Consider the following 24,028-nt stretch of genomic DNA (forward strand, 5'->3'; position numbering starts at 1 on the left):
ATTATTAGCCTAATTTTACAGATAAGGAAACTGAAGCCAAATGAGATTAGGTGATTTAGGTTTTTAAAAGAAAAAAAGAAAGAAAAAGGGAGGAAGGGAAGCAGGAAGGGAGGAAGAAAAGAAGGGAGAGAGAAAAGAAAGAGAAGAGAAGAGAAGAGAAGAGAAGAGAAGAGAAGAGAAGAGAAGAGAAGAGAAGAGAAGAGAAGAGAAGAGAAGAGAAGAGAAGAGAAGAGAAGAGAAGAGAAGAGAAAGAAGAGAAGAGAAGAGAAGAGAAAGGAGAGGGGGGAGAGAGGTGCAGGAATGAAGGCAGGAAGAAAGGAAAGAAGGAAGGAAGAAGGGAGGGAGGGAGAGGGAAGGGAGAGAAGGGAAGAAATGAAGGAAAGAAAGAGTAAGGGAAGGAAAGAGAAAGAAAAAGAGGGTGAGAAGGGGAAAGAGGGAAGGAGACAGAGAAGAGGGAAAAAAGAGAGAGAGAGAGAGAGAGAGAGAGAGAGAGAGAGAGAGAGAGAGAGAGAGAGAGCGCGAGCGCACGCGCATAACAAAGCTAGCACTAGAATACTATATCTGAGTCTAGAAAATAAACATCTAACTGGGAGCTCAGGCTCAAAGAGAAATAAGAACAGGCCTGCAGGCAATTGGGCAGCCTGGCTAATGAAAATCAGTCCACAAGCCTGAAAGAAATTTAATAAATCCTGTCTCCCTTTCTAGGAGGCCCTCACGGGAAATGTTGCTTCTGGGGAATCTGAGTCCATTGGCTCAAGCTGACGTTTCTGTATCTTAATTCTCATTATTTAATGCTTTAGGGAGCAGTCAAAAAAGTTGTTGATAAAACCAGGAGAGGAAAAAGCAGCTCTGGCAGATAGAACCCTGTAAGTCACCTTCATGAAGAACAACAATCAATCATTCCTTCTATCCCACTTACTTCAATCACTTCTAACCCTCTCCGGATTTCATTGAATTCTTTCCCCATCTTAAATGCTAGTGTCCTCTCCTTCGAAATGAGTAGAATTCAGTACACCAAAGAATAAAGACACAGTCAAACACTGCTAGAAGTAAACTACAGGGTTTATTAATTGCATATAGTTCATGGGACACACGCACACAGAATTCAAGGAGAATTATGCTCTCAACCATAGCCACCTTTAGATCTCTGGGATTCTGGGAAATGACATTGTATGGTGATCAAAGTTTAGAAACTTGACCCTACCCAACTAACTGCAAACTAATTTAGAGTACTAGGAGGTAAGTAGAGTTTATTTCATTTTTACATAGTCAGAGGGAGCCAAAGATGTTGATAAATGCACAAATCTGAGGAAAAAATCTTGGAATATATCCATCCTGAGAGGTCCAGATAAGAACAAGCATAAAGGTATAGTAGAACCTGTCAGGAGCTGCAACAATTGATTCATCATTCATCCTAGCTACTTCAATTCGACATATCCTCTTTAGAAGGGGACTAGCCTGTATTTTTAGTGTCCCTGGGGTTTTAGAAAAGGTTTCCATATCAATTCCTAAGGTTGGATGGACACTCTAACCAAGTGTTGCCTTTAGTCTATTTCTCAGTATAATTTAATCAATTCAAAAGGCATTGATCAATTATTGACACCATTTGGTATATGTTAGGTGCTGGGAATACAAAAAATAAAGTGAACAAAATAGTCCCCACCTTTGAGGAGCTTGCATTTATTGGGAGAAGTTCAACACATAAGATAATTTGAGAAGGAAGTAAATACTTACAATGGATGGAAAAAAGGGAGGAAAAAAGATAGGAGAGAAGAAGATGTAATGCCAGAGAAACTGAGGCAAGATAGAGATTAGAGAGCAATTTGCATTTATGTTTTTCCTCCCGGGTTATTTATACCTTCTGAATTCAATTCTCCCTGTGCAACAAGAAAACTGTTTGGTTCTGCACACATATATTGTATCTAGGATATACTGCAACCCATTCAACATGTAAAGGACTCTTGCCATCTGGGGGAAGGGGTGGAGGGAGGGAGGGGAAAAATCAGAATAGAAATGAATGCAAGGGATAATGCTGGACAATTTAGGAAAACTGAGTCAGGATAATTAGGGAAACTGAGTCAGGATAATAAAAGAGAACTGTTACACAACAAAAAGAGGAGGAAAAGGAAAAGGAAGATAGGAGAAGAAAGAAGGAAAGGGAAGGAAGGGGAAGGAAGGGGAAGGAAGGGAAGAAAAGGAGAAGACAGGGGAGGGGAGGGAAGAGGAAAGAAATTAATAATTCTAGCCAGAGCTGTCCAAAAATGGAAAGAGTTGCCTCTAAAGATAATAACTTCCTTTTTATTAGGTTTCAAAAGGATAAGGGATAAGTACTTTTCAAGGATGTTATAAACATGATTTTTTTTTTTTGTATTAGAAATTGGACCAAATGATTTCTGAGCTCTTTACCAACTCTGAGATTTGGGTATCCAGTAATTTTGAAATTCTTGTATATGCTACATGTAGATTTCCTTTGTCCTAGTAACCCTGTCCAAATTTGACATGACCTGTTCTTCATAGATCCATACTAACTTATAGGGAGTAATGCTTCCATTTCTAAATAACACAAAACACATTTTTAAGAAAACTTCTTTCTATAATTCTGCCATAAAAGTTAGTCAAAGTTACTGGCCTATAATTTGAGTAATCTTCTTTCTTTTCTTTTCTTTTTTAATCTCAGTAACATTTACTTATTTTTAGTCTACTGGTAGTTCATGAATTTTCAAAGTTCTTCTTTATGTGTTCTATTTCTGATGCATAAATCTTGCTTCCCTAACATAAAGAAAAAGTCCCTAAAGACCAGAAGCACATATATCTTTTAAATTTTATCCCCTACACATATGTACATTACCTAGCACTGTGTTAGGCATAAAGTAGACAATTAATCAAATGCTTCCTGATTAAATTCTCTGGATTTTCATATAATTTGACAATCAAGTGCTATTTTTGTTTGAATTTTATTTTATTTTTCAACTAAAAGGCATTTTTTTCTCTTCTCTCTACCTCTCCCTATTGGAAAGAAAAAAAAAAATCCTTGTAGCAAATAGGCATAGGTGAACAAAACACATGATCACATTGTCCATATCAAAAAAAAAAAAAAAAATTGTGTATCTTATTCTGCATCTTGAATCTATCAGTTCTGACAGGAGGTAGATAGCATATTTCTTCATCAATCCCTTGAAATTGTGGTTGGTCCTCGCAAAGATCAAAGTTCTTCGGTCTTTCAAAGTTGTCAAACAACATTTTTGCAAGGCCAGAAAATTTTGAAATCAATTACAAGATGGAGTCTTCTTAAATGTTCTGCTTTGGTTGCTACATCTCCATCCAGTGCTCTAAACCAATTCGTAGGACTTCTTTCCCATGGTTTGCTGCCAGTAATTTCTTTACCAAGATAAGCCTAAATCCTGTTAATGATTCTTATCCCCATGCCCTCATCCCAGACTAACTTCATTTCCTTTTGTGACAGGGTCACTAGACTGGTTGATCAGGGAAATGCCATAGATAATCTTTACATTCCTAACCTCTCCCTGTTTCTTGTGCTGCCCTGATTCTTTTCTAGTTGAACTGCTACTCCAAACACTCCTATCTTTGCTTCCATCTTTTCCTTAACACAGCGACTTCATAGAACTGCCCTGGCAGCTCACACTGAGCATGACCAGTAAACTAGAAGATGTGGATGATAAGCAGACAGCAGTAACTTGGCTTCATCACTTTGGTCATGTGTAAATTACTGTATTCCCTAACTATGACTGATCTGTTTTCCCAACTGTATTTTGAGAAAAATATCTCAAACCAGTTTCACTAGTTAATTGAGCCACACAAGTTTTACAACTTAAAAAATAAGTTCTGAACACATTAAAACTGACTGAATTGACTTTATGTAGTAATAGCCAATAGGTTTCCTAGACATTGAAAATAAAAATCTTAAAAAAAAACTATGATAGTTATAATTATCAACAAAAAACACAAAAGAATTAAATACAAAACTATTTCTTTTATGTAGTTTTTCACATGGGTTTAATCTTGCCTCTGACACTTAATGATTGTGTGACTTTGGACAAATCACTTAACTACATTTTTATTTTCCTTATCTTCAAAATCAGACTTGTGAGATAGTTAATAGTAATTACCTATAGTGTCAATTCTAGACCCATTAGGATAATGGCCAGAAACTTGGCCTATGATTTAATTCACAGAGGAAATTCCTACATGAAGAAACTCACTCTCCAAAGGCAGATTGTGATGTTCACTACAATTTATAATCTTAAAGAGTTGTTTTGAGCAAGTAAATGACTTGACCAAAATCACACAGTTGGCATGGTCCAAAGTGAGACTTGACCACAGGTCTTCCTGACTCTGGGACCAGAATTCTATCCTTTATGCCATGATGCATCTCCAGCAATACTATAGTGTGAATAAAATAGTGCTGAAATTGTCACAATATCACAACAGTAAGGCTATTGAACCAATGATCCATTAGCTTAAGGGATTTTATGTCTCATTCATCCAAACATAGGTCTCCCTCCAGAATCTTTGAGAGAGCTAATATAATGCAAATTCCTTAAGAGAGGGGATGGTCTCATTTTTTTTAATTGTGTTTCCCAGTGTCTAAGATAGGACTTTGAATATAAGAGATTTTTAATAAATGCTTGATGATTTAAAAGATGAACATACTGCTTGAGGCTAAATGATTTCATTTGTGGAGGTGACAAGACACTGAAACAATAGGATTTTATAAATCATAGAACTAGAATCCATATTGATGAAATAAAGACCCCTTCAAGTATTGAAGCATCTACTGCTCTAGTAATATGACACTATAATGGTGATTTCTATTCCAAAGATGAAAGCCTTCCATTTAAAACTCCTTGACAATATTTTTAATTCTATTTTAAGAATGAAATGGGACTTATTCTACATGAAATGTCTCTCAGATGGTATCAGACCTAATTCTTAAAACTCTATATGTACACATGTTCTAGAGCTAATCTCCAAACCTGACACCTCCCCCCTCTCCCATTAGTAAGCTATGTCTACAAAGGGGCCTAACAAATCCATCCTCAGGATTCAAGAGGTATCACAATGGGGTTAAAGGTGTTTTTCTACAACTCATAAGCTCTCAGTACTGAGTTTTTCTCTCAATTAGTGCTATTTAATATTTAGTCATTACCTAATTAGCTTTTGGAGGTTTTAGCTTAGTATAATTAAGACCATTGATACAAGATATTCTCTTTCCCAACCCATGCAAAAAAAAAAAAAAAAAAAGTCAATGTTGTACTGTCTCACAGATAGAATCATAGTATCGGGGCAAGGACAGGTGACAAAAGGAGTAATTCTAAAATCCTGGTTGCTGGAAAACCAGCAAAGTTTCCTTTGGGCATGGTATAGATTCTTTGCTAGTCTTCTTTTAGAAATTTAAAGTTGCCTTTCTTCAGGTTGTCTAGTTTGTCCTAAGGTGCTGATGAAGATAACAGTGTCTACTGCTCTGGGGATGCTCATAGGACTAGATGCAAACCAATACTAAGTCTAAAAATCTTTCTAATATTCTAAAGTTCACATTCATCTGGTAAGGGTATGGGGAAGAAAAACAAACTAATATGGAGGAGGCCAAGGTTCTTCCACCCCCCCTTAACAGGATTTGTTTTCAAAAGTTTGGCTACAGGTTCCTACCACTAAGTTTTTCAAATTGGCTTACTATTTGATAGTTGAAGAACAAGAAATTACTAAGTATCCTCTACCAATATGTTTCCTAGGCAATAACCAATGGTTTTTAAATGCTTTTAAATTGACCAATTATTTCACATCTAGTATAAAGGCCTTGCTTAATACATTAAAGGACCTTAAGTTTTGCTTATCTTTGATTCATATACCTAATATATTGGTTGACCTCAGCTATTCTTATCAAACAGAAATTATCAGAACTGAGTACTATGATGTGATTAATTAATTGCTTGAAAAGACTTTCATTCCTTAATATCTATTTTCATTAGTCAAAGGATGAAGAGCTTTAAAGTCATTCCTTGATTGATATGAAAATGAATTTACTACCTTTTGTTTTCATTGTTAATATTCTAACAAAACACAGAGAAAGCTTTCTTCCAATTTTTATCTATTTTCAGATTTTATTTTTATTTTTTTTCTTTTGATGGGAGGAGAAGTTACTTTATTTAACTTTTACACTACTGATTATAGCTCCATCATCAGTGTTTAAGACAAATTTCACTGTTCTGTGGACCTCATATTTCTAGGCACAAGCAGAGTACACTCAAAAATAAAATCGATATTTGAAAAAAATTACCAGGTAATTCAATTTTCTCTGTCCATTCATCAAGAAATGTTCATTTGTTTCAATCAACACTCTGAATAAATGATTATGGTCATAAACAATGTAGCTTGTTGAGATTATGCTTGACTTTGAGTGATGAAGACCTGATTTTTTTATCCTACCTATCCTGTCACTGTATGGTTGTCACTTAGTTGGTCTTCCATGTCTTCATTTGTAAAATGGGTACAATAATACTTTGTACTCAGTCCCAATTGTTATAAGGATCAAAAGAATTAATGTATGTCAACTTTAAAACACTATACATAAGAAATGACCAGCAGGATGAATACAGAGAGGACTGGCGAGACTTACATGAACTGATGCTAAGTGAAATGAGCAGAACCAGGAGATCATTATATACCTCAACAACGATATTGTATGAGGATGTATTCTGATGGAAGTGGATTTCTTCGATAAAGAGAGCTAATTCAGTTTCAATTGATCAAGGATGAACAGAAGCAGCTACACTCAAAGAAAGAACACTGGGAAATGAATATAAACTGCTTGCATTTTTGTTTTTCTTCTCGGATTATTTATACCTTCTGAATCCAATTCTCCCTGTGCAATAAGAGAACTGTTCGGTTCTACACACATATATTGTATCTAGGATATACTGTAACCTATTTAACATATAAAGGACTGCTTGCCATCTGAGGGAGGGGGTGGAGGGAGGGAGGGGAAAAATCGGAACAGAAACGAGTGCAAGGAATAATGCTGCAAAAAATTACCCTGGCATGGGTTCTGTCAATAAAAAGTTTTTTAAAAAATTTAAAAAAACACTATACATATATGTATCTGTGTGTGTATGTATGTACATACATAAACTATTATTACTTTTATCTACTATGCTACCCAGCTGTTTCAGTGTCTGGTTATTGAACTTAGAGTCAAGATATTCTGAGTTCAAATTCAGCCTCAGATATCTACTTGCTATGGGACTTTAGGCAAATCATTTAATCCATGTTCTTAGCCTCAATTTCCTAATCTGTAAAACAGAGATAATAGCACCAAACTCCCAAGGTTGTTGTGAGAATTAAATGAAATAACACATATAAAGCACTTTGCAAATTATAAAGTGCTACATAAATGCTGACTATTTTTCTTCTTTTAAAGCATCTTTTCAAAGTTGTAAATACACTTAACCCTTTTATTGTGCCTATATGTCTTGGCAAAGAATGAGTCTACACTTACAAAGTAAAATAGAAAATGGAAGAAAATTGCTAGATAATTCAGTTCATACACACACACACACACACACACACACACACACACACACATACATACAAGCACACCCCTTTATTTGATTCATTTGAGTATTTTATTTGCCTTTTGAATTGAAATGCTAAACTTCTTTTACAAACTATTATTCTAAATATAGTTATCCAAGGGTAAGTCGGTTTTGTCTGTAGCTAAATATTGCCCTTTATTTCATTTAAATGAATTTCATCATGCATTTTCACATGTAAAATATGTATACTTTTGAAACTCAGTAAGGTCCTCCTAATTTTCACTTTGTTGAAATCCTATTAAGAGTATGGCTAGTATTTCTATTGATTTTTTTTTTTAACGTAGTGCTACAGGCAAGCAGCATTCATAATGATAGCAATACAGTGGATCCCTGGGCTTATGTTAAAAGAGTAAGTCAAGACCAGAATAGAAATATAATATTTTAAAGCTGAATTTTAGCAAAAATGACAAGGTCAGTCATTTATTATACAAAGTACCATTTCTTTTTTTGAAGTGACAAAATAAAGGAGAAATGTTTTAGCCACATAAAATTTGGCAGTAACACAATAATACATCTTGCTAGGTACAATTTAAGAGGAAATGATGCACACAGATATTAAAGCTACAGAACTTTGAAGATATGTACATATAGATATGTGTTTTATGTATGTATACATATGCATGTACATGAATATGTATACATACATGTTCTACTGGATAATTTGAGTTCTTTAAAGATACTCATACAGGGACTGTATGGGAAAAGATTATAGAATCAAACAATCTCAGAATTGTAAGAGATTTCAGAGACCTTAATTCAAACAATATTGGAAGAAGAATCCCATTTCCATACTAGATCATTATAATAAGGTTGCTAATACTTCCATTGCCACTAATGACAGTTATAATGGTGATGATTATGACACTCAGTCCTTTTATGAAAATTGGTCTTCATCACCACTATCTTTAAAATGTATTCTATAAAAAGCCTTCAACTATGTAGCTTCTAAAGCAAATGACCATGAGCAGCGCCTCCCCTCTGAGAATTTGTAAGATTAGATATGCCTAGAAGAGAGAAAGGCACTTGAACAAGCATTAGATAAATATATTAAATAGACATCAAGAAGATTCTGGATTATGGGAATGCTGGGATGAATGTTTTGATCGAATGTGAATTGTAAATAGCAACTTTAGCTCCTTGGGAAATGCAGTCAGAAAAAGCAAGAACAAACTTGTCCATAAATCAACTCTACCTTTACACAGTGAGGCCATTTCTGGGGAGATTGACCCGGTGCAAAGTAGTTCACCTGATATGAGAACTGATAGTTTCCTATTTTTACTCATATTCTTTGATGTTGCTGAATGATTTTTCAGTCATTTTCAACTCTTTGTGATCTCATTTGAAGTTTTCACGACAAAGATATTGGAATGGTTTGCCATTTCCTTCTCCAGCTCATGTTACAAATGAGGAAAGTGAGACAAGTAAGGAGAGATGACTTGCTACAGTTGCACAGTAGTAAGTATGTGAGGATATTTTTGAACTCAGGAAGAAGCATCTTCCTGATTCCAGGCCCAGCACAATCCACAGCACCACCCCGCTGCCCAGTTATCTAGGCAAACAAGTTCAGGTGCTTTCAAGATATTAAAGATGTGTAACTGCTGCCAGTGTCTTCTAAATTCTATTGTTCTTCAACAAAGCCCTGGTTGCTCTGCCCTAGTTACAACTCTGAGTTGAACTAAAGTATTTGTCATCTTGAAGTCAATTAGGGAGAGATCTAGTTTCAAACATTTCAGGTCCTAAATGGAATATAAAATAGTTTAGGTCATAAAGAACTTACTGTTGTCACAAGGGAGTACATGGGGCTACACCTAAACATTTCTGAAATGTCTTCAGAATAAGGATTGTTTTGTTTCGTTTTAATGTGGAAACTTAATATGGACATTTTACAATTGATAATTCAATTTTTGAAAGAAAGGGTGTATGGGATATTAAGTAAAGGCTTTGGTATCAGGCAGACTTGGTGCAAAGTCCCACTCCCAACATCATTTTCTAAGTGACTTTCTGATCCCTACAATAGCTAGTAGTCCTCTCCCAAACCACCTTTAGTCAAATACTTTGTATATATTTTCATTTATTCATTTTTAATTTATGCTGTCTATTATATATGTGAACTTTTCTATCTCATTAGAATATAAGCTCCTTGTTAGCAGAAATTGTTTCATTTTTGTACTGGTATCCCCTAGCGTAATACCTGTCATATAGTTGTGTGAATGGGGAAGTAACTTAATTTTTCAGTATCTCCAAACAGCTCTCTACTATCATAAATTGTAGACAATTTGCTGATCTACTTCCTTAGAGAGAGTTCCCATACTGGAAGTTCCCAACACCTATAAAGTCACAAGACTGAACAATTTAAAAAATAATAATAATTTCTCAAGTTTCTTGAAAATGTTTGCCCAGAATACAGCAGCTTAAATGTCATCTGAAAAATAAGAACTTTTCTGATTCTCCTTTCCCATCAATTGTTCACATTCTCCAACACTTTTCCCAACATGACCTTTGTACACATTTTATATTCACTTATTTGCATTCATGTTGTTTTCTCCCAGTATATCATAAGCTTTTTGAGAATTAAGACTTTTTTCATGCCTGTTTGTTTCACAAGGTTAAGCATATGCCTGATACATAGTAGGGATCTAAAAAAGGCATGTTGCACTGACTTAAATGGATATTTGCTAAGCAACTTCTGATAAATAACTTAGGAACTATGTGCTAGGCTCAAGGAAATATAGTTTGTTTTTCTAATACTGATGATTAACATTGGAATAGGACTACACAGAGAAGAATTTAGAATTTAACAGTTAAAATGAGATTATTGACAACATTTAGTGATACATATCCTCTCTAAAGAATTAAATAATTGATGTCTTTGCCATCACCAAATGTATTGATGTCAATAGAATTGGCACAATACTAAGGTTTTGTTAGGCTAGATAGATGCCTACAAGGCTTTTTTAAGGTCACGGAGTGCATTGATAACAAAACACCACATAACTGTTTACTCCTACTCATTTTTTCCATATTTTCTGCCCTTAGGCCATGTTATCATACTCAGTGTCAGGTTTATTTTTTTAATTAGATAAATCATTAGAAAAATAAATATTTGATTGTCATTATGACTAGCCCAACAGTTATAGTGGCAGAATTAAGGATGTATGTAGCTAAGAGTACAATAATGTTGAGACTGTCTGGTTTATCTTGGCTGATGTGAAACATCAAAAATAACTTTGAACTTAAATCTATTTTTACTCCTTAATGTAGTTGATTTTTCTTTCTTTTTTTCCCTTCGATCTCTGGTTTTATCAGTTGTTAGAGTTCAAATGTTGGAGTTCTTGTTCTTCTCAAAGCACAGCCGATTTAGAGGCTTAGAGCCCTTCGGATGTCTCCAAATCTAAAGGTTCTGTCCTTCAGCCTCTGCCTCTGCTTTCTTCTGCCTCCAACCAACACAGAGATGGAATGTCTCTCTTGACTCCTTCTGGGGAGCCCAGCCACCAACTACAGTGGTGTGAGATGAAGATGAATCTGGTTGTCCACTGAACTCTCCACTCGTAGCTTTATCCTCTGAAAATCCTTCGTCTGCCACCAGAGTCGCTCCTCTCGAGTCCAGCTGAACTTTCTTCTGCGACCAGCCAGCCAAGAGGAAATAATGTATTCTGCCATAGAGCCCTCATCGCTGGCCTTTTATCTGACTCTTCTGAGAGAATGGGTTTATGGGTTTTCTCCTATAGTGCTCTCTGGCCCAACGAGCTTCAAGGGAGGTGTGAACTTATTGAACTCCAATGAGTAAAGGTGTGAATACAAGCCTTGTATTAATTAGTTCTACTTAGTACCTTGTTTCAGGTTCTGCCCAAAACATCTTCTTGTAAGATTAGATCTACTCTAATTAGTTAGCAGTTAGTAAGGATTCCAACAATCAGTGAGTAAATTCCTTCCACAAATGCAGCTTCATAACTATAACTTAAAAGTAGTCCATATTCAACTGGTATCAAAGCCAAAACTTGAATCTAGGTCTCCTTGATTCCAAGGATTTCACATCTACTTTCTATGCTCTCTCATTTCTTAATTAATTATTAATACATAACAATAAAATTGAATTTGCACATAGCCACAGATGGGAAGTTGAGGTATGAATTCTAGTCTCAGGTATATCACTACTAATTATTTTAATTGTTGTTCAATTATGCGATCAGCACACTAGAGTCTTCTGTCCTCTACTACTTCCCCAAAACTGTCCAAATTCATGTTCATTGCTTCCATGATACTATCTATCCATCTCATGCTCTGCTATTTCCCTTTCCTTTTCCCTATAATCTTTCATAAGTCTTTTCCAATGAATCCATTTTTTAAAATTATTTAATCAAAGTACTCATGTTTCAGCTTCAGAATTTGTTCTTTTAAGGAATATTATGAATTTTTTTAAAGTATTAACTGGTTTGATCACATTGATATCTAAAGGATTCTCCAAAGTCACCATAGTTCAAAAGGATTAGTTCTGTGGTGCTCAGCTTTCCTTTTCATCCAACTCTCACAGTCCATACATTAATATAGGAAAAACCACAACTTTAACTATATGGACCTTGGTTGACAAGGTGATATTTCTGCTTTTTAGTATGCTGTATAGACTGACCCTAGCTTTCCTTCCAAGGAGCAAATATCTTTTAATTTCATGGCTATAGTCACCAATGATTTTTGAATGCAAGAATATAAAATCTGATGCTGTTTTCATTCCTTCTCTAATTGAAAGTGAGGAAAATACTTGCAAAAATCTTTGGTGTTTTGTTTGGTTTTGTTTTTAATATTAAACTTCAAGCTAGCTTTTACACTCTCCTCTTTTACCTTCATCAAGAGGTTTCTTAATTTCTTTTCACTATTTGCAATCAGAGTGGTATCATCTGCATATCTGAGATTGTTGATATTTTTCCCAGCAATCTTAACTCCAGCTTTTGATTCATCCAGTCTGGCACTTTACATGAAATATTCTGAATGTAAGTTAAATAAATAAGGTGATAACATACAGATTTATCTTATTAATTTTCCAATCAGTTGTTTCATGTTCAATTCTAACTGTTGCTTCTCAGCCTACATTCTAGTTCCTTGGAGAACAATAATATGATCTTGTATTCCAATACCTTTAAGGACTTGTCACATTTTTTATGCAATCCACACAGTCAAAGGCTTTAGTATAGTCAATGAAGCAAAAGTAGATTTTTTTTTTTTCTGGAACTCCTTTGTTTTCTCCAAAATCCAGCAAATGCTGGCAAGTTGATCTCTAGTTTTTGTGCCTCCTTAAAAAATAACCTGCTCTTCTGGTAATATTCAATTCACATATTATTAAAGTATTGCTTGTGAAATCTCAAGCACTAACTTCCTGTCATGTGAGATGAGCATAATTCTTTAGTAATCTAAAGATTCTTTTACATTACTTTTCTTTACAATTAGGATGCAAACTGATCTTTTTCAATCTAATAGCCACTGCTGAGTTTTCAAATTTACTGCCATATTGAATGCAGTACTTTAAGAGGGTCATCTATGTTTTTATTATTAAAGCATTTTATTTACAAAACCTATGCATGGGTAATTTTTTCAACATTGACTCTTCTAGGGACCTGTATGTGCCAAAATGTTTGTGGCAGCTCTGTTTGTAGTGGCTAGAAGCTAGAAAATGAATGGATGCCCATCAATTGGAGAATGGTTGAGTAAATTGTGGTATATGAATGTTATGGAATATTATTGTTCTGTAAGGAATGACCAGCAGGATGAATACAGAGAGGACTGGCAAAACTTATATGAACTGATGCTAAATGAAATGAGCAGAACCAGGAGATCATTATATACCTCAACAACGATACTGTTTGAGGATGTATTCTGATGGAAGTGGATCTCTTTGTTAAAGAGAGCTAATTCAGTTTCAATTGATCAAGGATGGACAGAAGCAACTACACCCAAAGAAAGAACACTGGGAAATGAATATAAACTGGTTGCATTTTTGTTTTTCTTCCCAGGTAATTTATACCTTCTGAATCCAATTCTCCCTATGCAACAAGAAAACTGTTCGGTTCCACACATATATTGTATCTAAGATATACTGTAACCTATTCAACATGTAAAGGACTGCTTGCCATCTGGGGGAGGGGGTGGAGGGAGGGAAGGGAAAAATCGGAACAGAAGTGAGTGCAAGGAATAATGCTATAAAAAATTACCCTGGCATGGGTTCTATCAATAAAAAGTTATTTAAAAAAAAGAAAAGAAAAGAAAAGAAAGAAAAATAAAGACAAGAAAAAGAAAAAAAAATGACCCTTCTAAAATATTGTTCTAAATTATGCCCTCCTTCTCCCCATTCCCTCCCCTAGATGGCAGGTAGTCCAATACATGTTAAATATGTTAAATCCAATATATGTATACATATTTATACAGTTATCTTACTGTAAAAGAAAAATCTGATCAAGGGGGAAAAATGGGAAAGAAAACAAAATGCAAGCAAACAATAGAAAGAGTGAGAATGTTATATTGTGGTCCACACTCAACTCCCATGGTCCTCTCCTTAGTTATAAATGGCTTTCATCATCACTGAACAATTGGAACTAATTTGAATCACCTCATTGTTGAAGTGAGCCATATCCATCAGAATTGAGCATCATACAGTCTTGTTGCCATGTATAACGAATTTCTGGTTCTGCTCATTTCATTCAATATCACTTCATGGCCTCTCTGAAATCATCCTGCTGGTTGTTTCTTACAGAAAAATAATATTCTATAACATTTATATTCCATAATTTATTCAACCATTTTCCAATTGATAGGCATCCACTCAATTTCCAGTTTTTAGCCGCTACAAAAAGGGCTGTCACAAACATTTTTGCACATGTGGGTCCCTTTCCCTCCTTTAAGATCTCTTGGGATTTATAAGCCCAATAGAAACACTGCTGGGTCAAAAAGTATGCATAGTTGGATAATTTTTTGAGCATAGCTCCAAATTGCTCTCCAGAATGGTTAGATCCATTCACAGTTCTACCAACAAGGTATCAGCATCCTAGTTTTCCCACATACCCTTATTCATCATTATCTTTTCCTGTCATCTTTGCCAATCTTTGCCAATCTGACATGTGTGTAGTAGTATCTCAGAGTTGTCTTAATTTGCATTTCTGATCAATAGTGATTTGGAACACCTTTTTATGTGACTTTTCATATTTCTTCATCTGAAAATTATCTTTTCATATCCTTAGACCATTTATCAATTGGAGAATAGCTTAATTTCTTATAAATTTGAGTCAATCCTTTATATATTTTGGAAATGAAGCCTTTATCAGAACCTTTGAATGTAAAAATGTTTTCCTAGTTTATTGCTTCCCTTCTAATCTTGTGCAATAGTTTGTACAAAAACTTTTTATCTTAATATAATCAAAATTATCTGTTTTGTGATCAATAATGATCTCTAGTTTTTCTTTGGTCACAAATTCTTTCCTCCTCCAAAGGTCTAAGAGGTAAACTATATTATGTTCTTCTAATTTATTTATAATATCATTCTTTATCCCTAGATCATGAACCCAATTTGACCTTATCTTGGTATAAGGTGTTAAATGTGGGTCAATGTCAAATTTCTGCCATACTAATTTCCAATTTTCTCAGCAGTTTTTGCCAAATAGTGAATTCTTATCCCAAAAGCTGGGGTCTTTGGGTTTGTCAAACACTAGATCACTGTGTTCTATTTTGTTCTGTGAACCACTGATCAACTGCTCTATTTCTCAGCCAGTACCAAATGATTTTGGTGACCACTACTTTATAATATAGTTTTAGATCTGGTATAGCTAGGCCACCTTCATTTGCTTTTTTTTTTCATTAATTCCTTTGAAATTTTTGACCTTTCATTCTTCCAGATGAATTTTGTTATTATTTTTAGGTCAGTGAGATAGTTTCTTGGGAGTTTGATTGGTATAGCACTAAATAGATTATTTTAGGTATTCTGTCATCTTTATCATCTTCACTCAACCTATCCAAAAGCACTTGATATTTTTCCAATTTTTTTGATCTGACTTTGTGTGGGAAAGTGTTTTGTAGTTTTGTTCATATAATACCTGACTTTTCTTTGGCAGATAGTTTCCCAAATATTTTATACTATTGACAGTTATTTTAAATGGAATTTCTCTTAGTATCTCTTGCTGTTGAGTTTTGTTAGTGATGTATAAAAATGCTGATGATTTATGTGGATTTATTTTGTATCCTGCAACTTAACTAAAGCTGTGAATTGTTTCAAGTAGTTTTTGAGTTGATTCTCTAGGGTTCTCTAAGTATACCATCATGTCATCTGCAAAGAGTGATCATTTGGTTTCCTCATTACCTACTCTAATTCCTTTCATCTCTTTTTAATTTCTTATTGCCAAAGCTAGCATTTGTAATACAATAATGAATAGTAATGGAGATAGCGGGCAACCTTGTTTCACTCCTTATCTTATTGGGAATGGTTCCAGTTTATCCCCATTATATATGATGCTTGCTGATGGTTTTATATAGATGCTACTATTTTAAGGAAAAATCCATTTATGCCTATACTTTCTAGTGTTTTTCATAGAAATGGGTTTTGGATTTTATCAAATACTTTTTCTGCATCTATTGAGATAATCATGGTTTTTGTTCATGTGGTTATTGGTAAAATTAATTATGCTAATAGTTTTCCTAATGAACCAACCCTACATTCCTGGTATAAATCCTATTTGGTAATCATATAATATCCTGGGGATGATTTTCTGTAATCTCTTTGCTAATGTTTTATTTAAGATTTTTGCATCATTAAAGAGATTGGTCTATAATTTTCTTTTTTCTGTTTTCATCCAAGCTGGTTTAGGTATTAATACTATGTCTATGACATAAAAAGAATTAGGTAGGAGTCCTTCATTCTCTATTTTTTCAAATAGTTTATATAGTTTTGGAATTCACATGTAAATCCATCTGCTCCTGGAAATTTTTTTCTTAAGGAGTTGACTAATAGCTTGTTCTTTTAGGTACTATTTAAGTAATTTATTTCCTCATCTGTTAATATGGCCAATCTATATTTTTGTAGATATTCCTCTATTTCACTTAGGTTATCAAATTTATTGGAATAAAATTGGGCAAAATAACTCCCAATTATTTGCTCTAATCTCCTCTTCATTTGGTGGAAAGTTCTTCCTTTTCATTTTTTAGGCTAACAATTTGATTTTCCTCTTTCCTTTTTCTAATAAAATTAACTAAAGGTTTATCAATTTTGTTGGTTTTTTCATAAACCAACTTTTGCTTTTATTAATTCAATAATTTTTTTACTTTCAATTTTTTTAATCTATCCTTTATTTTTAGTATTTCAAGTTTGGTATTTGGAGATTTTGAATTTGTTCTTTTTCTAGCAATTTTAGTTGAAAGCCTAATTAATTGATGTTCCCTTTCTTCATTTTATGCAAATAAGCATCTAGAGATATAGAATTTCCCCTTATTACCACTTTGTTTGCATTCCACACATCTTGGTATGTTGTCTCATTATTGTCATTCTCTTGGATGAAATTCTTCCATGAGTATGATTTGCTGTTTCACCTATTCATATTCTTTAGGATGAGATTATTTAGTTTCCAATTACTTTTCGGTCTATTTTCCCCTGGCCTTTTATTGAATGTAATTGTTATTGCATTGTGATTTGAAAAAAAAAAAACGCATTTACTATTTCTGCCTTTCTGTGTTTGATTTTGAGATCTTTATGGCCTGATATATGGTCAGTTTCTTTTAGGTTCCATGAACTGTCGAGAAGAAAGTATACTCCTTTCTGTTTCCATTCAATTTTCTCCAAAGATCTATTATATCTAGCTTTTCTAGTATTCTATTTACCTCTTTAATTTATTTCTTATTTATTTTGTGGTTTGATTTATCTAGTTTTGAGAGAGCAAGTTTGATATCTCCCACTATTATAGTTTTAATGTCTATTTCTTCTTGCAACGTTCAACTTTTCCTTTAGGAATTTAGATGCTATGCTATACCATTTGGTGTATGTATGTTTAGTATTGATATTGCTTCATTATCTATGGTACCCTTCAACAAGATATAGTTTTCTTCCTTATCTCTTTTAATTAGAACAATTTTTTTGATTTTGCTTGATCTGAGATCAGGATGGCTTCCCATGCCTTTTTTATTTTTTTACTTCACCTGAAGCCAAATAAATTCTGCTTCAGCTTTTTACCTTTACTCTATATGTATCACTCTGCTTTAAATGTGTTTCTCATAAACAACATATTGTAGGCTTTCAATCCACTCTATCTGCTTACTTTTTATGGGAGAGTTCACCCCATTCACATTTACAGTTAAAACTACTAATTCTGTATTTCCTGCCATCTTATTAATCCCAAATTATACTTTTCTCTTTCCTTTTCCCCTTTCCCTCTTCCCCATTTTACTTTTGAGCACTACTTGCCTCAAGCAGTTCTCCCCCTTTAGAGTACCTCCCCCTTTCTTATACCTTTCCCCTACTATTTCTGTTTTCCCTTTCTATTTAGTTTACCTATTCCTTTTTTCCTTTTCACCTCCTACTTTTCTATAAGATGAGAGAAGTTTCTCTGTGAAACCAAATATGTCATATTCTTTCTTTGAGCCAAATCTGATAAGATTAAGATGCACACAATGTTCATCCCCCTCTCTTCTTTCCCTCAATTATAATAGTTTTCTTTGCCTCTTTCTGAGTTATGTAATTTCCCTCATTTTACCTCCACTTCCCCCTTTTTCTGGGACAATTCAGGTGCTGGGTGGGCATGGCCCTGTCCCATGAGATAAAAGTGTTTTGGGGTTCACTATTTAACTTTTGTGTTTGTGTTGGATGTTTTATAATTTCTTTGCTGATATACAGACTAGCAGCCAGGGCAAATTAGCCAACATTGCAGTAGATTTCTCCCCAGAGATTTTCTGTCATATGGAGTCCTCATCACCCTGGGTCTGCGCTGTCTGAGCTAGTGTCTGTGCTTGATCTGCTTGTGCTTGGTCTATCTTCCTCTGTGCCCTGTTGGAATCTTTACAAACTGCTCACTCATTAGAGTTGATAGATTATTGATCTGATCTTACAAGGAGATGTTTGGGGCCAGAACCTGAAACAAGGTACTAAGTAGAACTAATTGATACAATGCTTGTGTTCACACCTTTATTCATTGGAGTTCACAAGTATGGGAGATTCACAAAGTAAACTTTGTAATTTTGTGAATTCACACCTCCCTTAGGTGTTCCCTCAGAAAGAGGAGTCAACCTTTGAGAAATCATATATAAAGAGGCTCTTAGTTTTGGGTTAGTGAGTTACTTTGGGTTAGAGAGAGTTCAGCTGAATTTAGATTGGAGAGGAGCACACTGGGCCAGACACAGAGCACTCTGGGAGAGCCAGAAGCCCTCTCTCGGGGGCAAGAAAGATTCATTACAATTTTTACCTTGGTGCTGGCTGGAGGCAGAAGCAGAAGCAAAGGACAAAGCTGCAAGAGTTCTTTGGAGGCAAAACAAATTCAACTTGGTGCTGGCTGGAGGCTGAAGGAAGCAGAGGCAGAAGCAAAGGACAAAGCTGCAAGAGCTCTTAGAACCAAGGAGAGAGAGAGGCCTCTAAGAAAAGCTAACTGGGCTATATTGGAAACAATAAAAGATCTGAACTTTTATCACCCAGCTACGTTTTGGGTAATTATTACTCTTAACTGATACTAAGACTGCCTCCAGAAAACCTCCCCCAGAAACCTGCTTTCTCCCAGAGAGAACTACCATTATATTTTAAAGAACAAGAACACCACATTTTGGAGCCCAAAGTGGGGCAGAATGGGAAACAAAACCTCCAATATAGCCCAGCAATATAGCAATATAGCCTCCACTTCCCAATAGTGCCTGCCTGAGGTGAAGGTCTGGGCCCCCAGAACGATCAGCAAATGAACAAATCTTTTTTTGTTGTTGGGCAGGTCCTGGGGGAATGCTCGTGTACTTGACGCTCTTCAGGTCTTCGGAAAGGACGAGATGAGTGGAGGCTGTCTTGGGATCCAGAGTTATATCCTTGTAGAAGGTCATGAGCATTTCTCTATGGCCAGTGATGGGAAATATGGTCCAGTCCTCGGAGACAACCTCTGGCTCTTGATGGAGAAGCTTCTCACTCTTGTCTAAGGTGTCTTTCATACTCTGGAGCATTTCTAAGGGGTCCATTTCCAATAGCACTCGTTGCACACTTTGGATTTCTTGTGACAGTTTGACTTTGTGCCTCTCAAATTTCACCATGTTGCCTCTGAATTGTTGCTCCAACTTTTGTAATTGTAGACTTTCTTCCTCCCATAAGAACTGATGTATTTTGTCATATTCAGACATAAGTAAGCATTGGGAATTGATGGCATACTTCTTACATCTTGCCTCTGCCTTTATGACATGGTCCCATGCCTCTTGAAGACATTCTTCTTTCCTTTTTAAGACATTCTGTGTCTCCAAGAGCTTCTCCTTGGCCTTGGCAGCCACCTTTTCCAAGGGAAGGACTTGGTGATCCTTGTGTTCTGGGGCTAAGGAACAGGAATCACAGAGGATTCTGTGTTCTTGCTCACAGAAGAGCTTCTCCTTTTCTCCATGTTTCTCACAGGTGCTCAGACCCACAAGGGCCTGTACTAGAGGAGGTCTGAGCATTTTGGTGGTGATGGACAGCTGCTGCAGGGTCCTGTTGCTCACCAGGTCCCTGCCATAATCAATATCTTCTTTGCACTCTGGGCAGGCTAAGGTTTCCTGGGCTCCCACCCTGTAATGTCTAAGACAGCCTTTGCAAAAGCTATGGCCACAATTGACAGTCACTGGTTCTCTGAAGTAGCCCAAGCAGATGGAGCAAGTGAGGCTTGCTTGGAGATCTTCAATTAAGTCTTTGACATCCATGTCTCTAGACTTTCAGTTCCTCCCTTCTCAGATGCTTCTCTCAGGAGAGACAGTGTTGGCTCTTTCCCTGGAGCTCTGGCAGGAAAAGCCTCCAAAATTGGCCACGGATCCAAATTTTGTACATGGGTCTCCATTAAAGATAACCAGACTATTGCATAATTGGCAACGGATTTTTGAAGAGAAAGTTTCTAAGGTTCCTCTTAAAGGACCAAGTATTTTTACAGATGCAGCCAAACAAAATATTTGTGCTGTATACTCTCATGATTTAACCATAAAAAGAGTAGTCAGAACTCCTTTTCAGTCTACTCAGCAGAACGAATTATATGCGATCATGCTAGCTCTCACTTATAACCCAGGAGACATAAATATAATATCTGATTCAGCCTATTCAGTAGGTGTGGTACGAAGAATTGCCACAGCCCAAATAAAATTTGCAGCTTCTAATATATATATTCTAATATATATCTTTAAGGAACTTCAAGAGCAAGTGAGAAAGCATCCAGGAAAGATTTATATTTTGCATGTCCACTCACATAGTGGACTTCCAGGTCCTATTTTTGATGGAAATTCAAAGGCAGATAGCCTTTTAATTATGTTAGCCAGTACGCCTTTATTTCAGGAAGCCCAGGAATCCCATTCTAAATACCATCAGGCTGCTCGAGCTTTGCGTTTACAATTTGGGATAACAAAAGAGGAAGCTAGGAGCATAGTAAAAAGCTGTATAGCTTGCCTTCCTTTCCACCCTCCTACGCTCCCCTCCAGGGAAGAACCCTCATGGTTTGAGACCCAATGAAATCTGGCAAATGGATGTGACCCATTATAAATCTTTTGGTCGTCTGTCTTTTATCCACGTTGTAGTAGACACCTTTTCAGGATTCACTTTTGCAATACCAGCAGCAAAAGAGAGAGCCCTAGTGGTCACTGAATTCCTCATTCAAGCATTCACAATTATGGGTGTGCCACAAGAAATAAAAACAGATAATGGACCTGCATATACCTCCAAACATTTTGAACACTTTTGTGCACAATATAAGATTTTACACAACACTGGCATACCCTTTAATCCTCAAGATCAGGCAATTGTAGAAAGAAGAAACAGGGACATTAAGACACTCCTCCAAAAACAAAAGAAAGGGGGAGCCACAGGTAACCCTAAAGGACTTCTAAATTTAGTTCTCTATACCATTAATTTTTTAATCTTTGATAAAGATGCACTGGCTCCGGCAGACAGGTTTTATAACCCACCGGAAGGGCAATGTCCAGTGCGAGCAGCTCTGCTATCTTTAGATAATCACCAGGTGATGTGGAGAGACCCAGAAAGTGGTGAATGGAAGGGACCAGATAGGCTAACTGCTTGTGGGAGAGGGTTTGCTTGTATCTCTATAGGTGGAGAAGGAATCAGATGGGTGCCAACGAGCCGCATTCACCTTGTCCATCGCAGAGAGATGGAGCAGACCCTTGAAACAAAGGAGAAGACCCAAGAAATATCGGGTGGTTCTGTTGCCGATTGTGCTCACTATTGAAAGAGCATGGCTGACAATGAAACTGTTAAAAGAACTTTAAAATCTTCAGCTTTGAGTTCCTGAAAAACCAGCAACAATCACTGGATTCCTGAGATGAAACAGAAAAAGAGAAAAACTTTAAAACAAAGGAGATTAAGACACTGAAAAAGAGCATGGCTGACAATGAGACTGTTAAAAGAACTTTAAAAATCTTCAGCAATCATTGGATTTTCTAAAACAAGATGAGACTGTTTTAGATCTTGAAAAACAAGCAAGAATCATTGGGTTCCTTGAGATGAAAAATTGTTGATGAGACTATTGCAGTACTTCAGAGCTTACAGGAACTATTGGATTCCTGGCACATGAACTAATGGACAATGGATACCTTTTGGACTATTTCTAGGACTTATAGACATGTGTAAATTCTCATATTATTTGTTACATTACTACTAGCCTGTGTTATATTGCTATGTGCTTATGTAAATTATGTGCAATGCCTCCCATATTGATGGATTTATATATACCATGTATATCTGTTTCAAAGTTCTGGCCCATACTGATGGATTTATATGTACCTGTTTCAAGTGAGACCCTTCAGAAACCTGCTAATCTGATTTGATTTCCTATTTCCTTTGGTGTTTTCATCTCCCTTCCCGAGATGTCAGGGAGGGCATGACCACCTTCTTTTTATGGTGTTTTCACTCCTTTTTTGAGCAGTCAGGGAAGGCGTGATCACCTTTTTTGGAGGGTTCTCACCTCTTTGAGAAGTCAGGGAGGTCATGACCACCCTCTGTTCTAAAACAAAAGAAAGCGGGAGATGTTGGAATCTTTACAAACTGCTAACTCATTAGAGTTGATAGATTATTGATCTGATCTTAAGAGGAGATGTTTGGGGCCAGAACCTGAAACAAGGTACTAAGTAGAACTAATTGATATAATACTTGTGTTCACACCTTTATTCATTGGAGTTCACAAGTATGAGAGATTCACAAAGTAAACTTTGTAACTTTGTGAATTCACACCTCCCTTAGGTGTTCCTCCAGAAGGAGGAGTCAATCTTTGGGAAATCATATATAAAAAGGCTCTTAGCTTCAGGTTAGAGAGTTACTTTGGGTTAGAGAGAGTTCAACTGAATTTAGATTGGAGAGGAGCACACTGGGCCAGACACAGAGCACTCTGGGAGAGCCAGAAGCCCTCTCTTGGAGGCAAGAAAGATTCATTACAACTTTTACCTTGGTGCTGGCTGGAGGCAGAAGCAGAAGCAAAGGACAAAGCTGCAAGAGCTCTTAGAACCAAGGAGAGATAGAGGCCTCTAAGAAAAGCTAACCGGGCTATATTGGAGACAATAAAAGATCTGAACTTTTATCCCCGGCTATGTTTTGGATGATTATTACTTTTAATTGATACTAAGACTGCCTCCAGAAAACCTCCCCAAGAAACCTGCTCCCAGAGAGAACCACTATTATATTATGTTTTAAAGAAGAACAAGAACACCACAGTGCCCAACTGAAATAGAGCCTTTCTGGCGATCTTCAAAATTATCTTCTGCTCATAATTTGTTGCATTCCCAATAATTGTGGATTCTGGCAGTCCAGAAGTAATTCAGAGGCTGGATTTGCTAATTACTCTGAGAGTTGTAGGTTAAGGTCAGAAAAAAAAAAAGTGTGTCCTCTCCACCATCTTGGCTCTGCCCCCTGCTTACATTCAAGAGCATCATCTTTTAAGATTTTAAATAGTTCATCTGTAATACTGTTACCTCCATTACTCTTAATGTTAGCAGGTTAGCTATGCTTCCTAAGACCCCCTCTCCCCATTTCATTCTTCAGGATGTCTACCTCTAGATCAGTAAACACACCATAATGTTTATCAGTGATGTTAAGATCTTTCTTATATAGTTCTTCAGTTCATGCTTGCTACCTCTTCTTAATCTTTTCTGCTCCTATGAAGTTCCTTATACTTTTTTTCATGTCCAGTGATGCATCTCTCTAATTTTTCTGAAGAGGTCTCTTGTCTTTACTATTCTGTTGTTTTCTTCTATTTCTT

General features: G+C 35.9%; 1 protein-coding gene across 1 annotated transcript in view; it reads right to left on the minus strand.

Moving 5' to 3' along the window:
- Positions 1 to 20,483, minus strand: part of LOC127538549 (probable E3 ubiquitin-protein ligase TRIML1) — a 62,761-nt gene extending 42,278 nt beyond the window's left edge. The window contains exon 1 of the mRNA XM_051962360.1: positions 19,474 to 20,483. Coding sequence (XP_051818320.1) covers positions 19,474 to 20,483 — 1,010 coding nt within the window. The remainder of the gene's footprint in view (positions 1 to 19,473) is intronic.
- Positions 20,484 to 24,028: the final 3,545 nt, after the last annotated feature.

Source organism: Antechinus flavipes, chromosome 5, assembly GCF_016432865.1.
Source record: "Antechinus flavipes isolate AdamAnt ecotype Samford, QLD, Australia chromosome 5, AdamAnt_v2, whole genome shotgun sequence".
NCBI lineage: Eukaryota > Metazoa > Chordata > Mammalia > Dasyuromorphia > Dasyuridae > Antechinus > Antechinus flavipes.